The sequence below is a fragment of the Cetorhinus maximus genome, chromosome 15, assembly GCF_964194155.1.
Source record: "Cetorhinus maximus chromosome 15, sCetMax3.hap1.1, whole genome shotgun sequence".
In the NCBI taxonomy this organism is placed as follows: Eukaryota; Metazoa; Chordata; class Chondrichthyes; order Lamniformes; family Cetorhinidae; genus Cetorhinus; species Cetorhinus maximus.
Window position 1 is genome coordinate 103,051,540 of NC_135893.1, and position 13,514 is coordinate 103,065,053.

The 13,514-nt window shown below is 41.1% G+C and overlaps 1 protein-coding gene across 2 annotated transcripts in view; it reads right to left on the reverse strand.

Moving 5' to 3' along the window:
- The window catches only part of snx29 (sorting nexin 29), a 504,385-nt gene that overhangs the window by 274,399 nt on the left and 216,472 nt on the right, over positions 1 to 13,514 (reverse strand). For both annotated transcript variants that reach the window (XM_078559132.1, XM_078559133.1), the window contains exon 15: positions 3,687 to 3,793. In XM_078559132.1, the coding sequence (XP_078415258.1) occupies positions 3,687 to 3,793 (107 nt within the window). The remainder of the gene's footprint in view (positions 1 to 3,686; positions 3,794 to 13,514) is intronic.

The window sequence follows — 13,514 nt, forward strand, 5'->3', positions numbered from 1 at the left end:
GTGTTGTACATGTCACAGACTGTGACAGGGGACTGTGAAAGCTTTAACATTAAAAATAGCTATCACAAGTTAACCTATAGGAGTAACAGATATTTCAGGGAAAACAATGATTGACACATGCCAGCTACCATATTTAATATATCTATCATATAATATAAATAATGAGCAAGTCATCACATTCCATCTCAAAATGCATTAGAGCTCCTATGTCAGGCTTTGTCAATGAGAAAGCCGATTTAAAAGGTGTCAACACTAATTTGTAGTGCCTGCTATATGTGTAATTAGCTCTGTAATTAGTATTTACAATATTAAAAATCCTGTTAGCTAACATTAGTTGTGTTACCCTTCAAAGTCACCATAATGGCAAGGGATTGAAGCTAAGCCATTAGCCCTAACTATAGGCTCTCTGGGCCAAAGGTAACTTGCATCCTGTGAGCACATAAATGTAATATAAAAATGTAGATGTTTATAAGTAACATTCTTCCTTAATGTAGTGGAATATTAAACATGAGAATCCTGACCTTTCAATCAAGTGCTGGAACACTGTCCATATCTGTATGAAGAGGCCTGCACAACAAAGTCGTATTAGCCAATTATTGGTTCTGTTCCTAATTCTTCATCAGTGTGGAATACCAAGTCTTCAACCAGCTCATAAGGAACCCCAGAACTGGTGATTGGCTGGGGTAGAGGGTGGGAGGGAGGAGAGGGAGATGAGGCCACAAATTTAGTCAACATAGGATGGGAACATGAATGAAGTTCAATCCACGTTTTACTGCTCATTGCAGGGAGATCCCCAGTTCATGCTCACATGGTGGGGGCGGGGTGACAAATGAATGTGGTTTGAAAAATTGCTATTCTGGCAAGTTCAGCTATTTTTTTTGCAGCAGTGTGGAAAATTATATAATTTCTCAGCACTTTGGGCAGGGACTGTTATGCAGATTTTAAGGAGTTTTATTTAACTCACTGCTCCAAGTTAAAAAATCAAATCCATGCCCAGTCTTTGAGGAGAAGCTGAAGTGTTCAAATAAGAATTTTCTGAAGGGACTAAAACACGCAAAAAAATTGAATGGCTAATTCTAATGATGTTATGGTCAAAATATAATATCTGCTTTTTAACTTCTGTTCGAAACCTTAAAACTCCATCAGCATAACCCTCTAATCCCTTCTCCCTCATATGCTTATCTCGCCTTAAATGCATCTATACTTATCACCACACCACTTCTTAGGAAAATGAGGTACTCACACATAACTGTATTGTAATTCATTTACCAATTAAAGGTCCATTATGCAAGTTCATTAGTACCTTTTAATTTGTTGTCGCGTTTCCATACTGACTACCCCCACCACTCCTGACAATTCAATGCCATCTACAAATTTAGAAATGGTGCTTTTGATTCCAAAGTCATTTATACAAATTGTTTAATCAAATGGAAACCTGGACATTTTCAACTAAGCTTGATTTTCAAACCAGCTTGTCATTGTTTTGCCACGCAAATAGAAGTACAACTGATCCTTCCCATTTCACTTAAACTGCTTAAAGGTTGATTAGGTTACATTTCAAAGCCGTTGAGTGTTTCTTTTATCCTTCAAAGTCCGACGGAGGCCTAGGTGAGTTTACCACTTTGCTGGTATCTGGTTCTCCAATACTGGCTTTATCTCAATTAGTCTTCCATTGTGCTATGTGAAAGAGCACTTTTTTGACTTTATATTGGCAAGAGAAGTGGATCAATATAGTGTCACTATGGCTGCTTTATATTAAATTGCTTTCGCTGATAAATGGCATAATGCCATGAAACACAAAATTATATCTCTGAAAAGCAGGCATTTATTGACATTGCAATGAGCAACCATACCCAGCTCTTGCACATTGAGGCAGATGGCAGATTCAGCATGGAATTACTTCTGTTCTATTTTTAAAACGTGGATTAATTCTAGAGCAAAACATCTCTATGAGTCCACAAGGAAGGTTTCAGAACACACTAGTGCAGTGAATTGAATCTCAATGTTTTATTCCTTTCCTGTACATGTTCCTGATAGGATTAGGCTTGAACATAAATCACCATCAGTTATTAGAGGCAAACTGTTTATCCTGCTTCTAACACATACTATAGGTTAAAACAAAATAAATAAAGTACCCTAAGCATACTAGCATTTGAGCATTATTTAAAAAATCATACACAAACAAAAACAAACAGAACATTGCTTTTACATTTCTGGCAACTCATGCTGCACAGAAGTGCATCACTTGATTCCTCAAGTGGACTTTCACATTATCTCTTCAACTTAGCTTTTTAATTAAGAATAAGTTATCTACAAGCAGCAAAAACGTCATACCCTCTCTTCATAGACCAAACTAAATGTTTTTCTTTAGAAGATCACAGAGATAATATTCTCAATTGCTTTAGGATTGCAAAAATTCAATTGTTTAGCACATTGAATGAGAATTTGCACTCCAATAACTATCGACTAGTTAACCTACAACTAAACCTGGCCTTGTTTCTGGAATCCATTGTAAATGACAAGCTCTCAACATAATCACAACTGAGCTGTTATTTACTTATCAATTTGGCTTTCACTTTCTCACTAATTAAAATAAGTTAAATTCTGAGACTCTTTCTCATTATTTTAGAATTATAGCACAGAAAAAAAGACACTTGGCCCAACAGAACTATGTCAGAATTAATGTTTCACATGAGCCTCCTCCCACCTTACTTCATCTCATCCCGATGAACATATCCTTCTATTCCTTTCTCCCTCACATCCTTATGTTACTAATTTCTTCATCTGTGAATCCCTTCCAATGCATCAATGTCACGTTGAAGTTTGAGTGGTCACAGTTCTGCTATATATACTGAGGAAGCATTGAATTTGACTCTAATGAAAGGAGGGAAAAATAAGAGTGAATGTCACTCCAGGGAGCACTCAACCACTCCCAGCTATCATTTTACATCTCCATTTGTTTTATTCTTTCACAGGATGTGGGCATCACTGGCTAGGCCAGCATTTATTGCCCTTGACAAGGTGCTGGTGAGCCCTGTTCTTGAACCACTGCAGTCTATGTGGTGTACATAAGCCCACAGTGGCATTAAAAAGGGAGTTCCAGAATTTTGATCTAGTGACAGTGAAGGAACGGCGATATGGTTCCAAGTCAGGCCGATGTGTGGCTTGCAAAGGAACTTGCAGGTGGTGGTGTTCCCGTGTATCTGCTCCTTTTGTCCTTCAAAGTGGTAGATGTCGCAGGCTTGGAAGGTACTGTCGAAGGAGCCTTGGTGAGTTGCTGCAGTGCATTTTCTGGATGGTACACACACTGCTGCCACTGTGTGTTGGCGGTGGAGAGAGTGATTGTTTGTGGATGAGGTGCCAATCAAACGGGCTGCTTTGTCATGGATGTTCAAGCTGCACTCATCCAGTCAAGTGCAGAGTATTCCATCACGCTTCTGACTTGTGACTTGTAGATGGTGGACAGGTATGGGGAGAGGGTTGGATTTTCTCTTGTTGGAGATGGTCATTGCCTGGCACTTGTGTGGCGCGAATGCATGAAGTGTTAGTCACATGCTCTCTTGTTTATAGCTGACAGGTAGTCAGGAAAACCAGGAAAGGTATATAAACAAAAATAACTTTCCCAGGAATTTTATTTTAAATGCCTAAATAAACTGAAGAGATGCGTAACCAAGAATTGTCCTTACCTCTATTAATTTCCGTTCATAGGTGTTGGCCAGCTCATCATTATCAACCACAGGTTTAGGTTCTGGGATCATAATATCTGTATCACCACTCCGCAGGTTTGGAAGGACTAAATAAGATGAGATAGCAAGACAAGTTTAAAATTATGCAATCATTTTTGTTATTTTGTGCAAAGAAATTTATAGCTTTTAATGCTGATATATTATTGCGCCTCAAAAAATCCTTCCAATTATCAAGATTATTATGCTATCTTTACCTATTGTCCTGTGGGGACAACTAGATTATTTTTAAAACTAAATAATTCACTTAGCTTCTTTCCAGTGATGTAACCATGTTACATCTCATAGACACACATACAAAAGCCAAACAAAAATAGAAAGGATTAATTAACTTTGATGGTGCCAATAACAGGTCACTTTCGGTGGGAAACATACAATAAAGACCCAAAATATCCAAACACAAATACTTGTTTCCATCACTTAGAATGTAGCTAGTGGACAATTCAGTATTACTCACAATACAATGTATTTCAAATGTAGCCACTTTCCAATATTGTGTAGCTTGATAGCAGTGGTTTTTTAAAATCAAATTATCATTCAAATCCAAATGGACCTAAACCCAGTGCATCATACAAACATACAAATTAAGAGCAGGAGTAGACCATTTTATCCTTGACCCTGCTTTGCCATTTGATAAGATCATGGCTGACCTAATTGTGGCCTTAACTCTACTTTCCTGTCTACCGCTGTAACCTTTGACTCCCTTGCTAATCAAGAACCTATCGAACTCAGCCTTAAAATATTCAACGACCCAGCTTCCACTGCTCTCTGGGGAAGAGAAAGCCAGATACTAACGACCCTCAGAAAAAAAATTTCTCCTCATCTCCATCTTAAATGGGAGCCCCCATTTAAACTGTGTCCCCCAGTTCTGGTATCTCCCATAAGGGGAAAGCATCCTCTCAGCATCCACCCTGTCAAGTCCCATCAGGGTCTTATATGTTTCAATGGGATGTCCTCTCCTTCTTCAAAACTCCAATGGGTATAGGCCCAAACTGCTCAACTTTCCTCATAAAATAATCCCTTAATCCCAGGAATCAATCAAGTGAACCTTCTCTGAATTTCTTCTAATGCAATTATATCCTTTCTTAAGTAAGGAAACCAAAACTGTACACAGTGCTCCAGATGCAGCCTCACTAAGACCCTGTTCAACTGTTGCAACACTTCCCTATTTTTATATTTGATTCCCCTTGCAGCAAACACCAAATTTGCCTTCCTAATCACTTGCTATAGCTGCAAACTGGCCTTTTGTGATTCATATACCAGAACAGCCAGATCCCTCTGCACCGCAGAGCTCTGCAAACTCTCCCCATTTAAGTAAAATATTGCTTTTCTATGCTTCCTGACGAAGTGGAGAAGTTCACATTTTCCCACAGGATATTCCATGTTATAATAACCCATCTGGTTCATTTATGTCCTTTAGGGAAGGAAATCTATCATCCTTACCTGGTCTGACCCACATGTAACTCCAGATCCAGAGAAATGTGGTTGACTCTTAACTGCCCTCTGAAAAGGCCAGGGCAAGCCATTCAGTTCAAGGGCAATTACGGATGAGCAACTAGTGCTGGCTTTGCCAGTGACGCTCACATCCCATGGAAGAATAAAGAAAAAAAATTGCCAAATTTTTGCCCACTCTGCCTGGCTATATCCCTTTGCAGACTCTCTACCTCCTCTCGACAACTTGCTTTCCTACCTATCTTGGTGTCATTTGCAAATTTAGCTACCATATATTCATTTGTTACGTCACAGTGGATGGTAAATGCTGAACTGTTCAAATCCCAGAGGGAAACTTGAAACAACTGCCACAACTATCTTGTAATTCGTATTCATTTCAAGATGCGAGCCTTGAATTCAGTAGGTCTTGTAGGTTTCTTACAAAACTAAACTAAACCTTTATTAATTTAAAAAAATGATTTTAAGCACATACATAGGTTTACAAATTACTACTATGATAACTCCTAGCACCCCTAGTTAATCTAACTCCCAGTTACACCTCTGTTGAGGCAACAATAAAACACGTTTATTTTAAAAGACCCAGGCAAAGTAACACGATACCCTGAACAGTCGAATTCAAAATGAGTTTTCTTCATTTCAGTTCACGTAGACAGCAACTTGAGGTTTAGAGGCTGAAGGCTTTTCACACTTCCAAGATCTTAGAATGCCTCGCTCTCATACGTAACCTCATCTCCTTTATACAGCTCTCTCCCTTTTTAATGTAAATCCCATTGTTCCAAAATGTCTTTACAACTCTACTTTTCCAATAATAAAAATCTTCCATAGTACCAATTTTATCAGTAAGCTTTGGGAAAAATAAACAGTATGTGACTTCTTCTGGCTAAGTGTAATATTTCACCATCTCTTTTGAAATTCAAATTACTCTGGTTTATCTAAAAATGCAAATTTTCCCTTTACAACTCACATTTGAAAACTCCAGCCATGTTTACCTATTTAACATTTCAAACCTAGCCTCTCTTATGATACATCAAAGCCTTCAGGCCAGCTGTCTTTAATTCAGTTAAGTCCCCCACCACCCCCCCACACACACAAACATACACTGCGGCACCTTATCAAATGCCTTCTGGGAATCCAAGTGCAACACATCTACAGGTTCCCCTTTATCCACGTTGCTTAGTACTTCCTCAAAGAACTCTAATAAATTAGTCAAACACAATTTCCCTTTCACAAAATATGACAAACCCTAAAGAGAAAGGAAAAAAAAAACTTATCTTTTGAAAATGGAGATCGAGCCTTGGAGTTTGGGAACTACAGCTCCCATAGGGCCCCAGCGGTCTCTGCGCATGCACTGGCCATAGAATAGCCGCACATGCGCAGATCGTTATTTTTTACAATCTTCAGCTTCTACACATGTGCCAGCCAGTTACAGGCCGTTAAACAGCCTTGCACACATGCGCAGTTTGTTTCTTTTGCTTTTCCAGCTGGAAACTATTCCTGCGTGCCTGCACAGAAGGGAAAACCAAGGAAAAATATGCTACAGTGAGAAGAGGGAGTCAGGTGATCTAGAAGGGAATGCCATTCCACAGAAAATGCCAGAAGCACAATGGGAGCTGTAGGCAGCAGGTCCCAAAGTAAAGGAGAAAGTCCCAAAAACCAGGGAGTAGGCCAGAAGGAGGTCCCGAGAAGACAGTCAAGTTAAGGGACAAGGACAGTAAATTGAAACAGGTCCTGTAAGTGGGATTGAAAGTAAGGAGCTGAAGAAAAGATTCCAAATTAGAGACAGGGCTGTACGGAGCAGACTTGAAACAAGCCAGGAGACCCAAGGAGGTAGCCAAAGGTTGGTGACTCCTTACTACGGGTCTTTGGAGCAGTGGTGCTTTGCTTGGCATGGCTAAATATCTGAGTGTGTGCATGGAAGGTGCAGCTTGAATGCATGTAAAGATCCAGGGAAGGGAACCTTGGAAAGAGAGGTTGAAGCCTTGGAGATGGATCTTTGTTGAAGATATCCGAGTAAAAGAATCATTTGGGAGAGAATTCTAAAGCGAGTTCTTTGAGTGTGGAGATTGGAAACCTTTGTGAGAAAGACAGAGTTTCAGTGAGACAAGTTGGCTCACAGCGTAACAAGCACCTGAAGGGTTGATGAGAAATCCACCAAAACTTGGTTTTGGAGTGTGGTGTGTCTGGCTGTAGTTCGCCTGTTAGTAAGGATACAGTCCATGTAAGCTGTGAACATTAGAGTATAAAATAGATTTCGTAACTTGTGTTATCTTTAAGAATTTGAATATATTTCTGTAAAGGCATGGTTGGGGTGAAGGAATAGCGTAATATCGTTCCTCTTGTTTAGTAGATGTTTTATTCTTTTGTTAAAAGTGCACCAGCAGACTCCTGTGACTCTGTTCAGTGGCCACCCTCCATGTTTCTAAACAAAAAATAAATAAAAGTTAGGATCTATCAAGCCAGGTTCCACACTGATTTGTCCAGTCGGAACATCAGCTGGGATCATAATGCAATCAGAGTCAGCGTGGTTTTTGTTAAGATTTTCTGAGTGCCCTGCTTTAATCTCCTTAATAACAGGTTCTATCATGTTCCCTATGACAGATGTTAGGCTAGCTGGCCTGTAGTTTCCTGCTTGCTGTCTCCTTCCTTTCTTGAATACAGGAGTTACATTCACTATTTTCCAACCTGATGGAGCCTTTCCAGAAACTAGGGAGATTTGGAAAATTAAAAACAATGCATCTACTATCTCCACAACGTATCCTGGATCCTAGGATGCAGCCATCAGGTCCTGGGGGTCTGTCAAACTTTAATTCTAATAGTTTTATCAGTACCCCTTCACTGGTGATGCGATTGTTTCGAGTTGCTCTCTCCCTTTCACCTCTTGATTGACAAGTATTTCTGGGATGTTATTGGCATCTTCTATAGTGAAGACAGACTGTTCAACAAAATATTTGTTCAATGCTTCCAACATTTCCTTACTTCTAATTAGTAATTCCCCATTTTCACTCTCCAGAGGACCAACGCTCCCTTTCAATACTCTCTCCCTTTTTAAGTACTTATCGCCTTCAAGGTCACATGCTGGCAAACATGTGGCAAACTGGCCAAGGCAAGTTCTCCACTTTGCAATTAGATTTCCTGGTGTGCAAACTACAGAGCCTTTCCAATCTAATGGCACCTCAAGAAGATATACAGTAGTTCAAAGTGCCACCAAGTAACTAATTTATCCTGATTCAGTGTCTCCCTGGCGTCTGTTGAATTATATGAGCGTATATTATTATATTAACTTCAAAGGAATATTTAATGTACTGCTTCATTCACATGACCCCAAGTCATAACACAAGACTTAAATATTTAAATTCTCAAGACTGGAATACAAAATTAATAAAACAACCTCCAATTTAATTGCTTTATTGAAGTATCCTAATGTAAAATCTGGAGATATTTTTCTAAAAAATAAAATTCAACATTAAATAGGTGCAACAAGGTCTGAGGTTATGATTAAAAAATTTTAATTTGTTCTCACAAATTCACTTGAGGGACAGCATGAACAATATTTGTATAAATCAGCATCCAGTAGGAATTCTGCCCATATTTTATGTAGGAATTCATTCTGTTTTTAACCAGGTCATTATCCAAAGACGAAATACCAGAGTGCTCCATGCCTTGTTGTTGCTCAACATTCACACAAGAGAACTAACAACATACAAACATAAGAAACAAACAGGAGTAGCCCACACTGGCCCCTGACTCTGCTCTGCCATTCAATGGCTGGTCTTTTGCCTCAATTTTGACCCTATCACAACATTCTTCGATTCCCAGTTTGTCTAATATAACAAGTTGACCAGGAAATAATGCACCCCATTTTGGGGTAATTAAACAAGATTGCAGGGAAAGTGTATTGTAGGATGTATCCATCAATTTATTACTTCCCTCTCGTGTATGACGCAAGTTCCACAGAGGTCTTTCTATATTGCACTAATACCACCAGGTTCCCAAATAGCTAAAAATGGGTCTTTCTAGCTGCCAGTGTTGGGGAGATTATTTTGGACAAAGGGTGAAAACAGGCACAAAATGGGTGCTGTGCTAATAAGAAATACCTGGATTAAAGTATGTATTTAGCACTTAAGTTTCAGACTAACTGACAACTGCAGGTTTAACACTCAAGCACTGACTGAATACATCTTTGAGAGCTGTATATTTAGCCTGCAATCTCTCACTTACACAAAAGGTGCAGGCGGTGCTGGCTGGAACAGAAGCCAACATGGAAGTAAGTCTCAAGAGTTACATAGAGGGTCTCCTATGTGGTACAGGGGATCCTGGATAGAGAAGGCAGAGAAGGTGAGGGACGTTCTCCATTGCAGCAAAAAATTTAATGACTTGACAAGAGTAATCAAGGTAAGATCCCATCTCATAAATACGCTTTTCAATAACCACACCATCCCCAACATCATAACCTAAACACACTTCATCTATAATCTAACTATACACTGACATTCACACACCCCACACTATTGCACCCTTCACAGGTGCTACTCACACCTCAGACACAGCTCACAGCTCTTCAACCATATGAGGCATCACACACACACGACTCTCTCTCTCTTTCTCGCTCTCTCGCACTCTCACATTCAGAATCACCCCCACTTCTTTTCCAGGACAAGCTAGCACATAACACAGATAGCAGCAACAGGACCTGATCCCGGGAGTTCACCATAATATCTTTCCCCTTGAGAAGTGCTGGCCAGGAGGGGAGTGAGAGATGATGTGGCTAGAGACAGAGAAGCAGGAATCTCACATAGAGGTATGTGGCCACTCCAGCTTCCTTACAGATGAATGATTATTCCTGATTCCTTATCACCTAAAGCTATCCTTTCTCCCATGTTCCATATCATCTCATCACACACATCCTCCTACAGTGGTCAGTCAATTTCAGTCAGTAAGTGAACTTTGAAAGCTGAGCATGGCTTTAAGTAGCACTCAAAATCTTCAGCATTGACTTGTTTACTCCTGTTCAGCCAGTCACTGGCAGGCCAGATCAATAAATGAAGCATTACCCACCAAAATGCCAAGCAACCGTCTGCATGAGAGCTAGCAGTCAATTTAGATGTCAATCAGCCCCTTACAGATCCTCAAACTCACTTTCAATCCTTTACCAAAGTGCCCTCTTGCACTAAACCAGCACTGCATGCTTGAGACAAAAACAGAAAATGCTGGAAAAACTCAGCCGGTCTAACAACATCTGTGGAGAGAAAAAAAAAGTGTTGACGTTTCGAGTCCGTATGACTCTTCTTCAGAGCTAAAGAGAAGAAAAGTGTAATGAAATTTATCCTGTTTAAGGGGGGTGGAGCAGGTGAAGCTGGATAGAAGGCCAGTGAGAGGTGGAGGCAAAGGAGAGATTGCCAGAGATTGTCAAGGACAAAAGGACAAAGGGGTGTTAATGGTAGTGGTACTGGCTAAAGGAGGTGCTGATGGTGGCATTAAGGTCAGAAAGCAGAATGTGGTAATAGCAGGACAAGGGTAGGAACTCTGGAAAGAACAACATGAACAAGTGACAGATACCCCTTGTGGGGGTGGGGTGGGGGGAGGGGACAGTTGTGGGAAAAAAGTTTGAAAGTAGGATAAAAGGTGGGGATAAAACAATGAATAAAAATGAAAACAAATGAAAATTAAAATAAGTGGATAAAAAATAAAAATTAAGAAAGGAAAAAAATTTATTTTAATTAAAATAAATATTGAAAAAAGATTAAAAAGGGGATGAGGATGGAGGAGAGAGTTCATGGTCTGAAATTGTTGAACTCAGTGTTAAGTCCAGAAGGCTGTAAAGTGCGTAGTCGGAAGATGAGGTGCTGTTCCTCCAGTTGGCGTTGGACTTCACTGGAACATTGCAGCAGGCCAAGGATGGACATGTGGGCATGAGAGCAGGGTGATGTGTTGAAATGGCAAGCGACAGGAAGGTTTGGGTCATGCTTGCGGACAGACCGAAGGTGTTCTGCAAAGTGGTCACCCAGTCTGCATTTGGTCTCTCCCAATGTAGAGGAGACCACATTGGGAGCAGCGAATGGAGAAGACCAAATTGAAGGATTTTGTTTCATGCCTCCTTGTGGCTTCTGGCCTGCCTGAGCAGTGCCAACTTTGCCCAAGGAGGCTGCCAAGGCTCTAGAGGCTCCTAACCCTCTCGTTGGCCCTGCAGCATCAGGAGCCAAGCTGCTGTCCTTGAGAGCATGCCAAGATTGGAGACAGCCTTCTCACAAGATTGCACCTCCAGTCTTGCTGCTGGCAAGTGTGCGCTCAGGCCCCCCATTTGGTTCCGACATCAGGGTCCTGAGCCGGTGGAAAATCCTGCCCATGGTTCCCAAACTACCATCACTGAAGAGTTTTCCTTATCCTGTATCACGGGTTATTGTACTCTGATTTTTTAAAAATTTATTCTTTCCTTTAAGGGATGTGTGCATCACTGGCATCCCTAATTGCCCTTGAACTGAATGGCTTGCTAGGCCATTTCAGAGGGCAGTTAAGAGTCAACCACATTGTTGTGGGTCTGGTGTCACTTGTAGGCCAGACCAGGTAAGGATGGCAGACTTCCTTCCCTAAAGGACATTAATGGACCAGTTAAGTTTTTACAACAATCAATAATTGATTTTCTTTTTTTTAACTCTTTCCATGGGATGTGAGCGTCGCTGGCCAGTATTTATTGCCCATCCCTATTTGCCCTTGAGAAGGCAGTAGTGAGCCACCTTCTTGAACCGCTGCAGTCCACATGGTGTAGGTTAGGGAGGGAGTTCCAGGATTTTGCCCCAGCAACAGTGAAGGAATGGGAACATTGTTCCAAGTCAGGATGATGTGTGACTTGAAGGGGAACTTGCAGATCATAGTGTTCCCATGCATCTACTACCCTTGTCCTTCTGGGTGGTAGAGATAATGAATTTGGAAGGTGCTGTTGAAGACGACTTGGTGAGTTGCTGTGGTGCAATCTTGCAGATGGTACAAGTGGTGGTGGGAGGGAATGTTGAAGGGGGTGGATGGGGTGCCATCAAGCAGCCAGCTTTGTCCTGGATGGTGTTCAGCTCTTCGAGTGTTGTTGGAGCTGCACACATCCAGGCAAGTGGAGAGTATTCCATCACATTCCTGACTTGGACATGGCGGACAGGCTTTAGGGAGTCAGGAGACAAGTTACTCGCTGTAGTATTCCCAGCCTCTGACCTGCTCTTGTAGCCACAGTATTCATATGGCTAGTCCAGTTCAGTTTCTGGTGAATGGTAATCCCCCAGAATGCTGATAATGGGAAAGTCAATGATGGTAATGCCACTGAACATCAAGAGGGGATGGTTAGATTCTCTCCTCTTGGAGATGGTCATTGCCTGGCACTTGTGTGGTGTGAATGTTACTTTCCACTTAACAGCCCAAGCCTGAATGTTGTCGAGGTCTTTCTGCAGATGGACATGGACTGTTTCTCCCTTTTCTGATGCCTATTAGTTGTTTTTGGGAAGGCTTCTAAAAACATCAACAACTTGTATTTGTACAACACTTTTAATGCAATATAACATCCCAAAGTGCTTCTAGGGACATTATAAAACAAAATTTGGCACATAGATGGGTTTCTTGAAGGGCAAGAACATCAGACATCTGTGTTCTAAATTTCCTTGACAAAATCTCACACTTCACTCTAGATAGACTATCAGCGCTGAAATGATAAATGCAGAATGCTGGATCTTGGTTGATTGGACCCGAAAGGAACCTTTGGTCAACGTGTTCGATGCTTTTATGCTTTTCAGAACAAGCGGCCGCTCAGAGGCACACAGTTATTTTCCTGATAAGTTAGCTGGCAAGTTCCTGATAAACCAGCACACACATGGAGACCACATGCAGGTTTTATCAACTCCCTAGCATTCTAATCAAACAATATAGATTCTGCATCAATACTTAAAATAACTCTCCAATTCAACAAGGCAACACCTGCTTAAATGGTTCCTGATTAAAGTTAATGTTTAGAAAATCAAAACTGAAAATTTCCTGCAACATGTTGTGACCCCTCCTTTTCAAATTTTCTGGATAATGTGTAATTTGTTACAACTCGGGACAAGGCTGAAATGCAACTCCATGGCCTGAATTTCACGCCTGGTTTGAGCGCCGTGGGTGGAATCTGCTCCCAGCCACGGTAGCATTGCAAACACGATTTCATGCTGGATGGTCAACTGAGGTCCGCCCTGCATGAAACGCGTCTTCTCAATGGTTGGGAGGGGGCGGGAGCCTGTCAGGCGCCACATCCAATGGCGGCCCGGTAGGCACTTAAAAACCAGCAGCGCCAGCTCCCCGAAGGCTGCC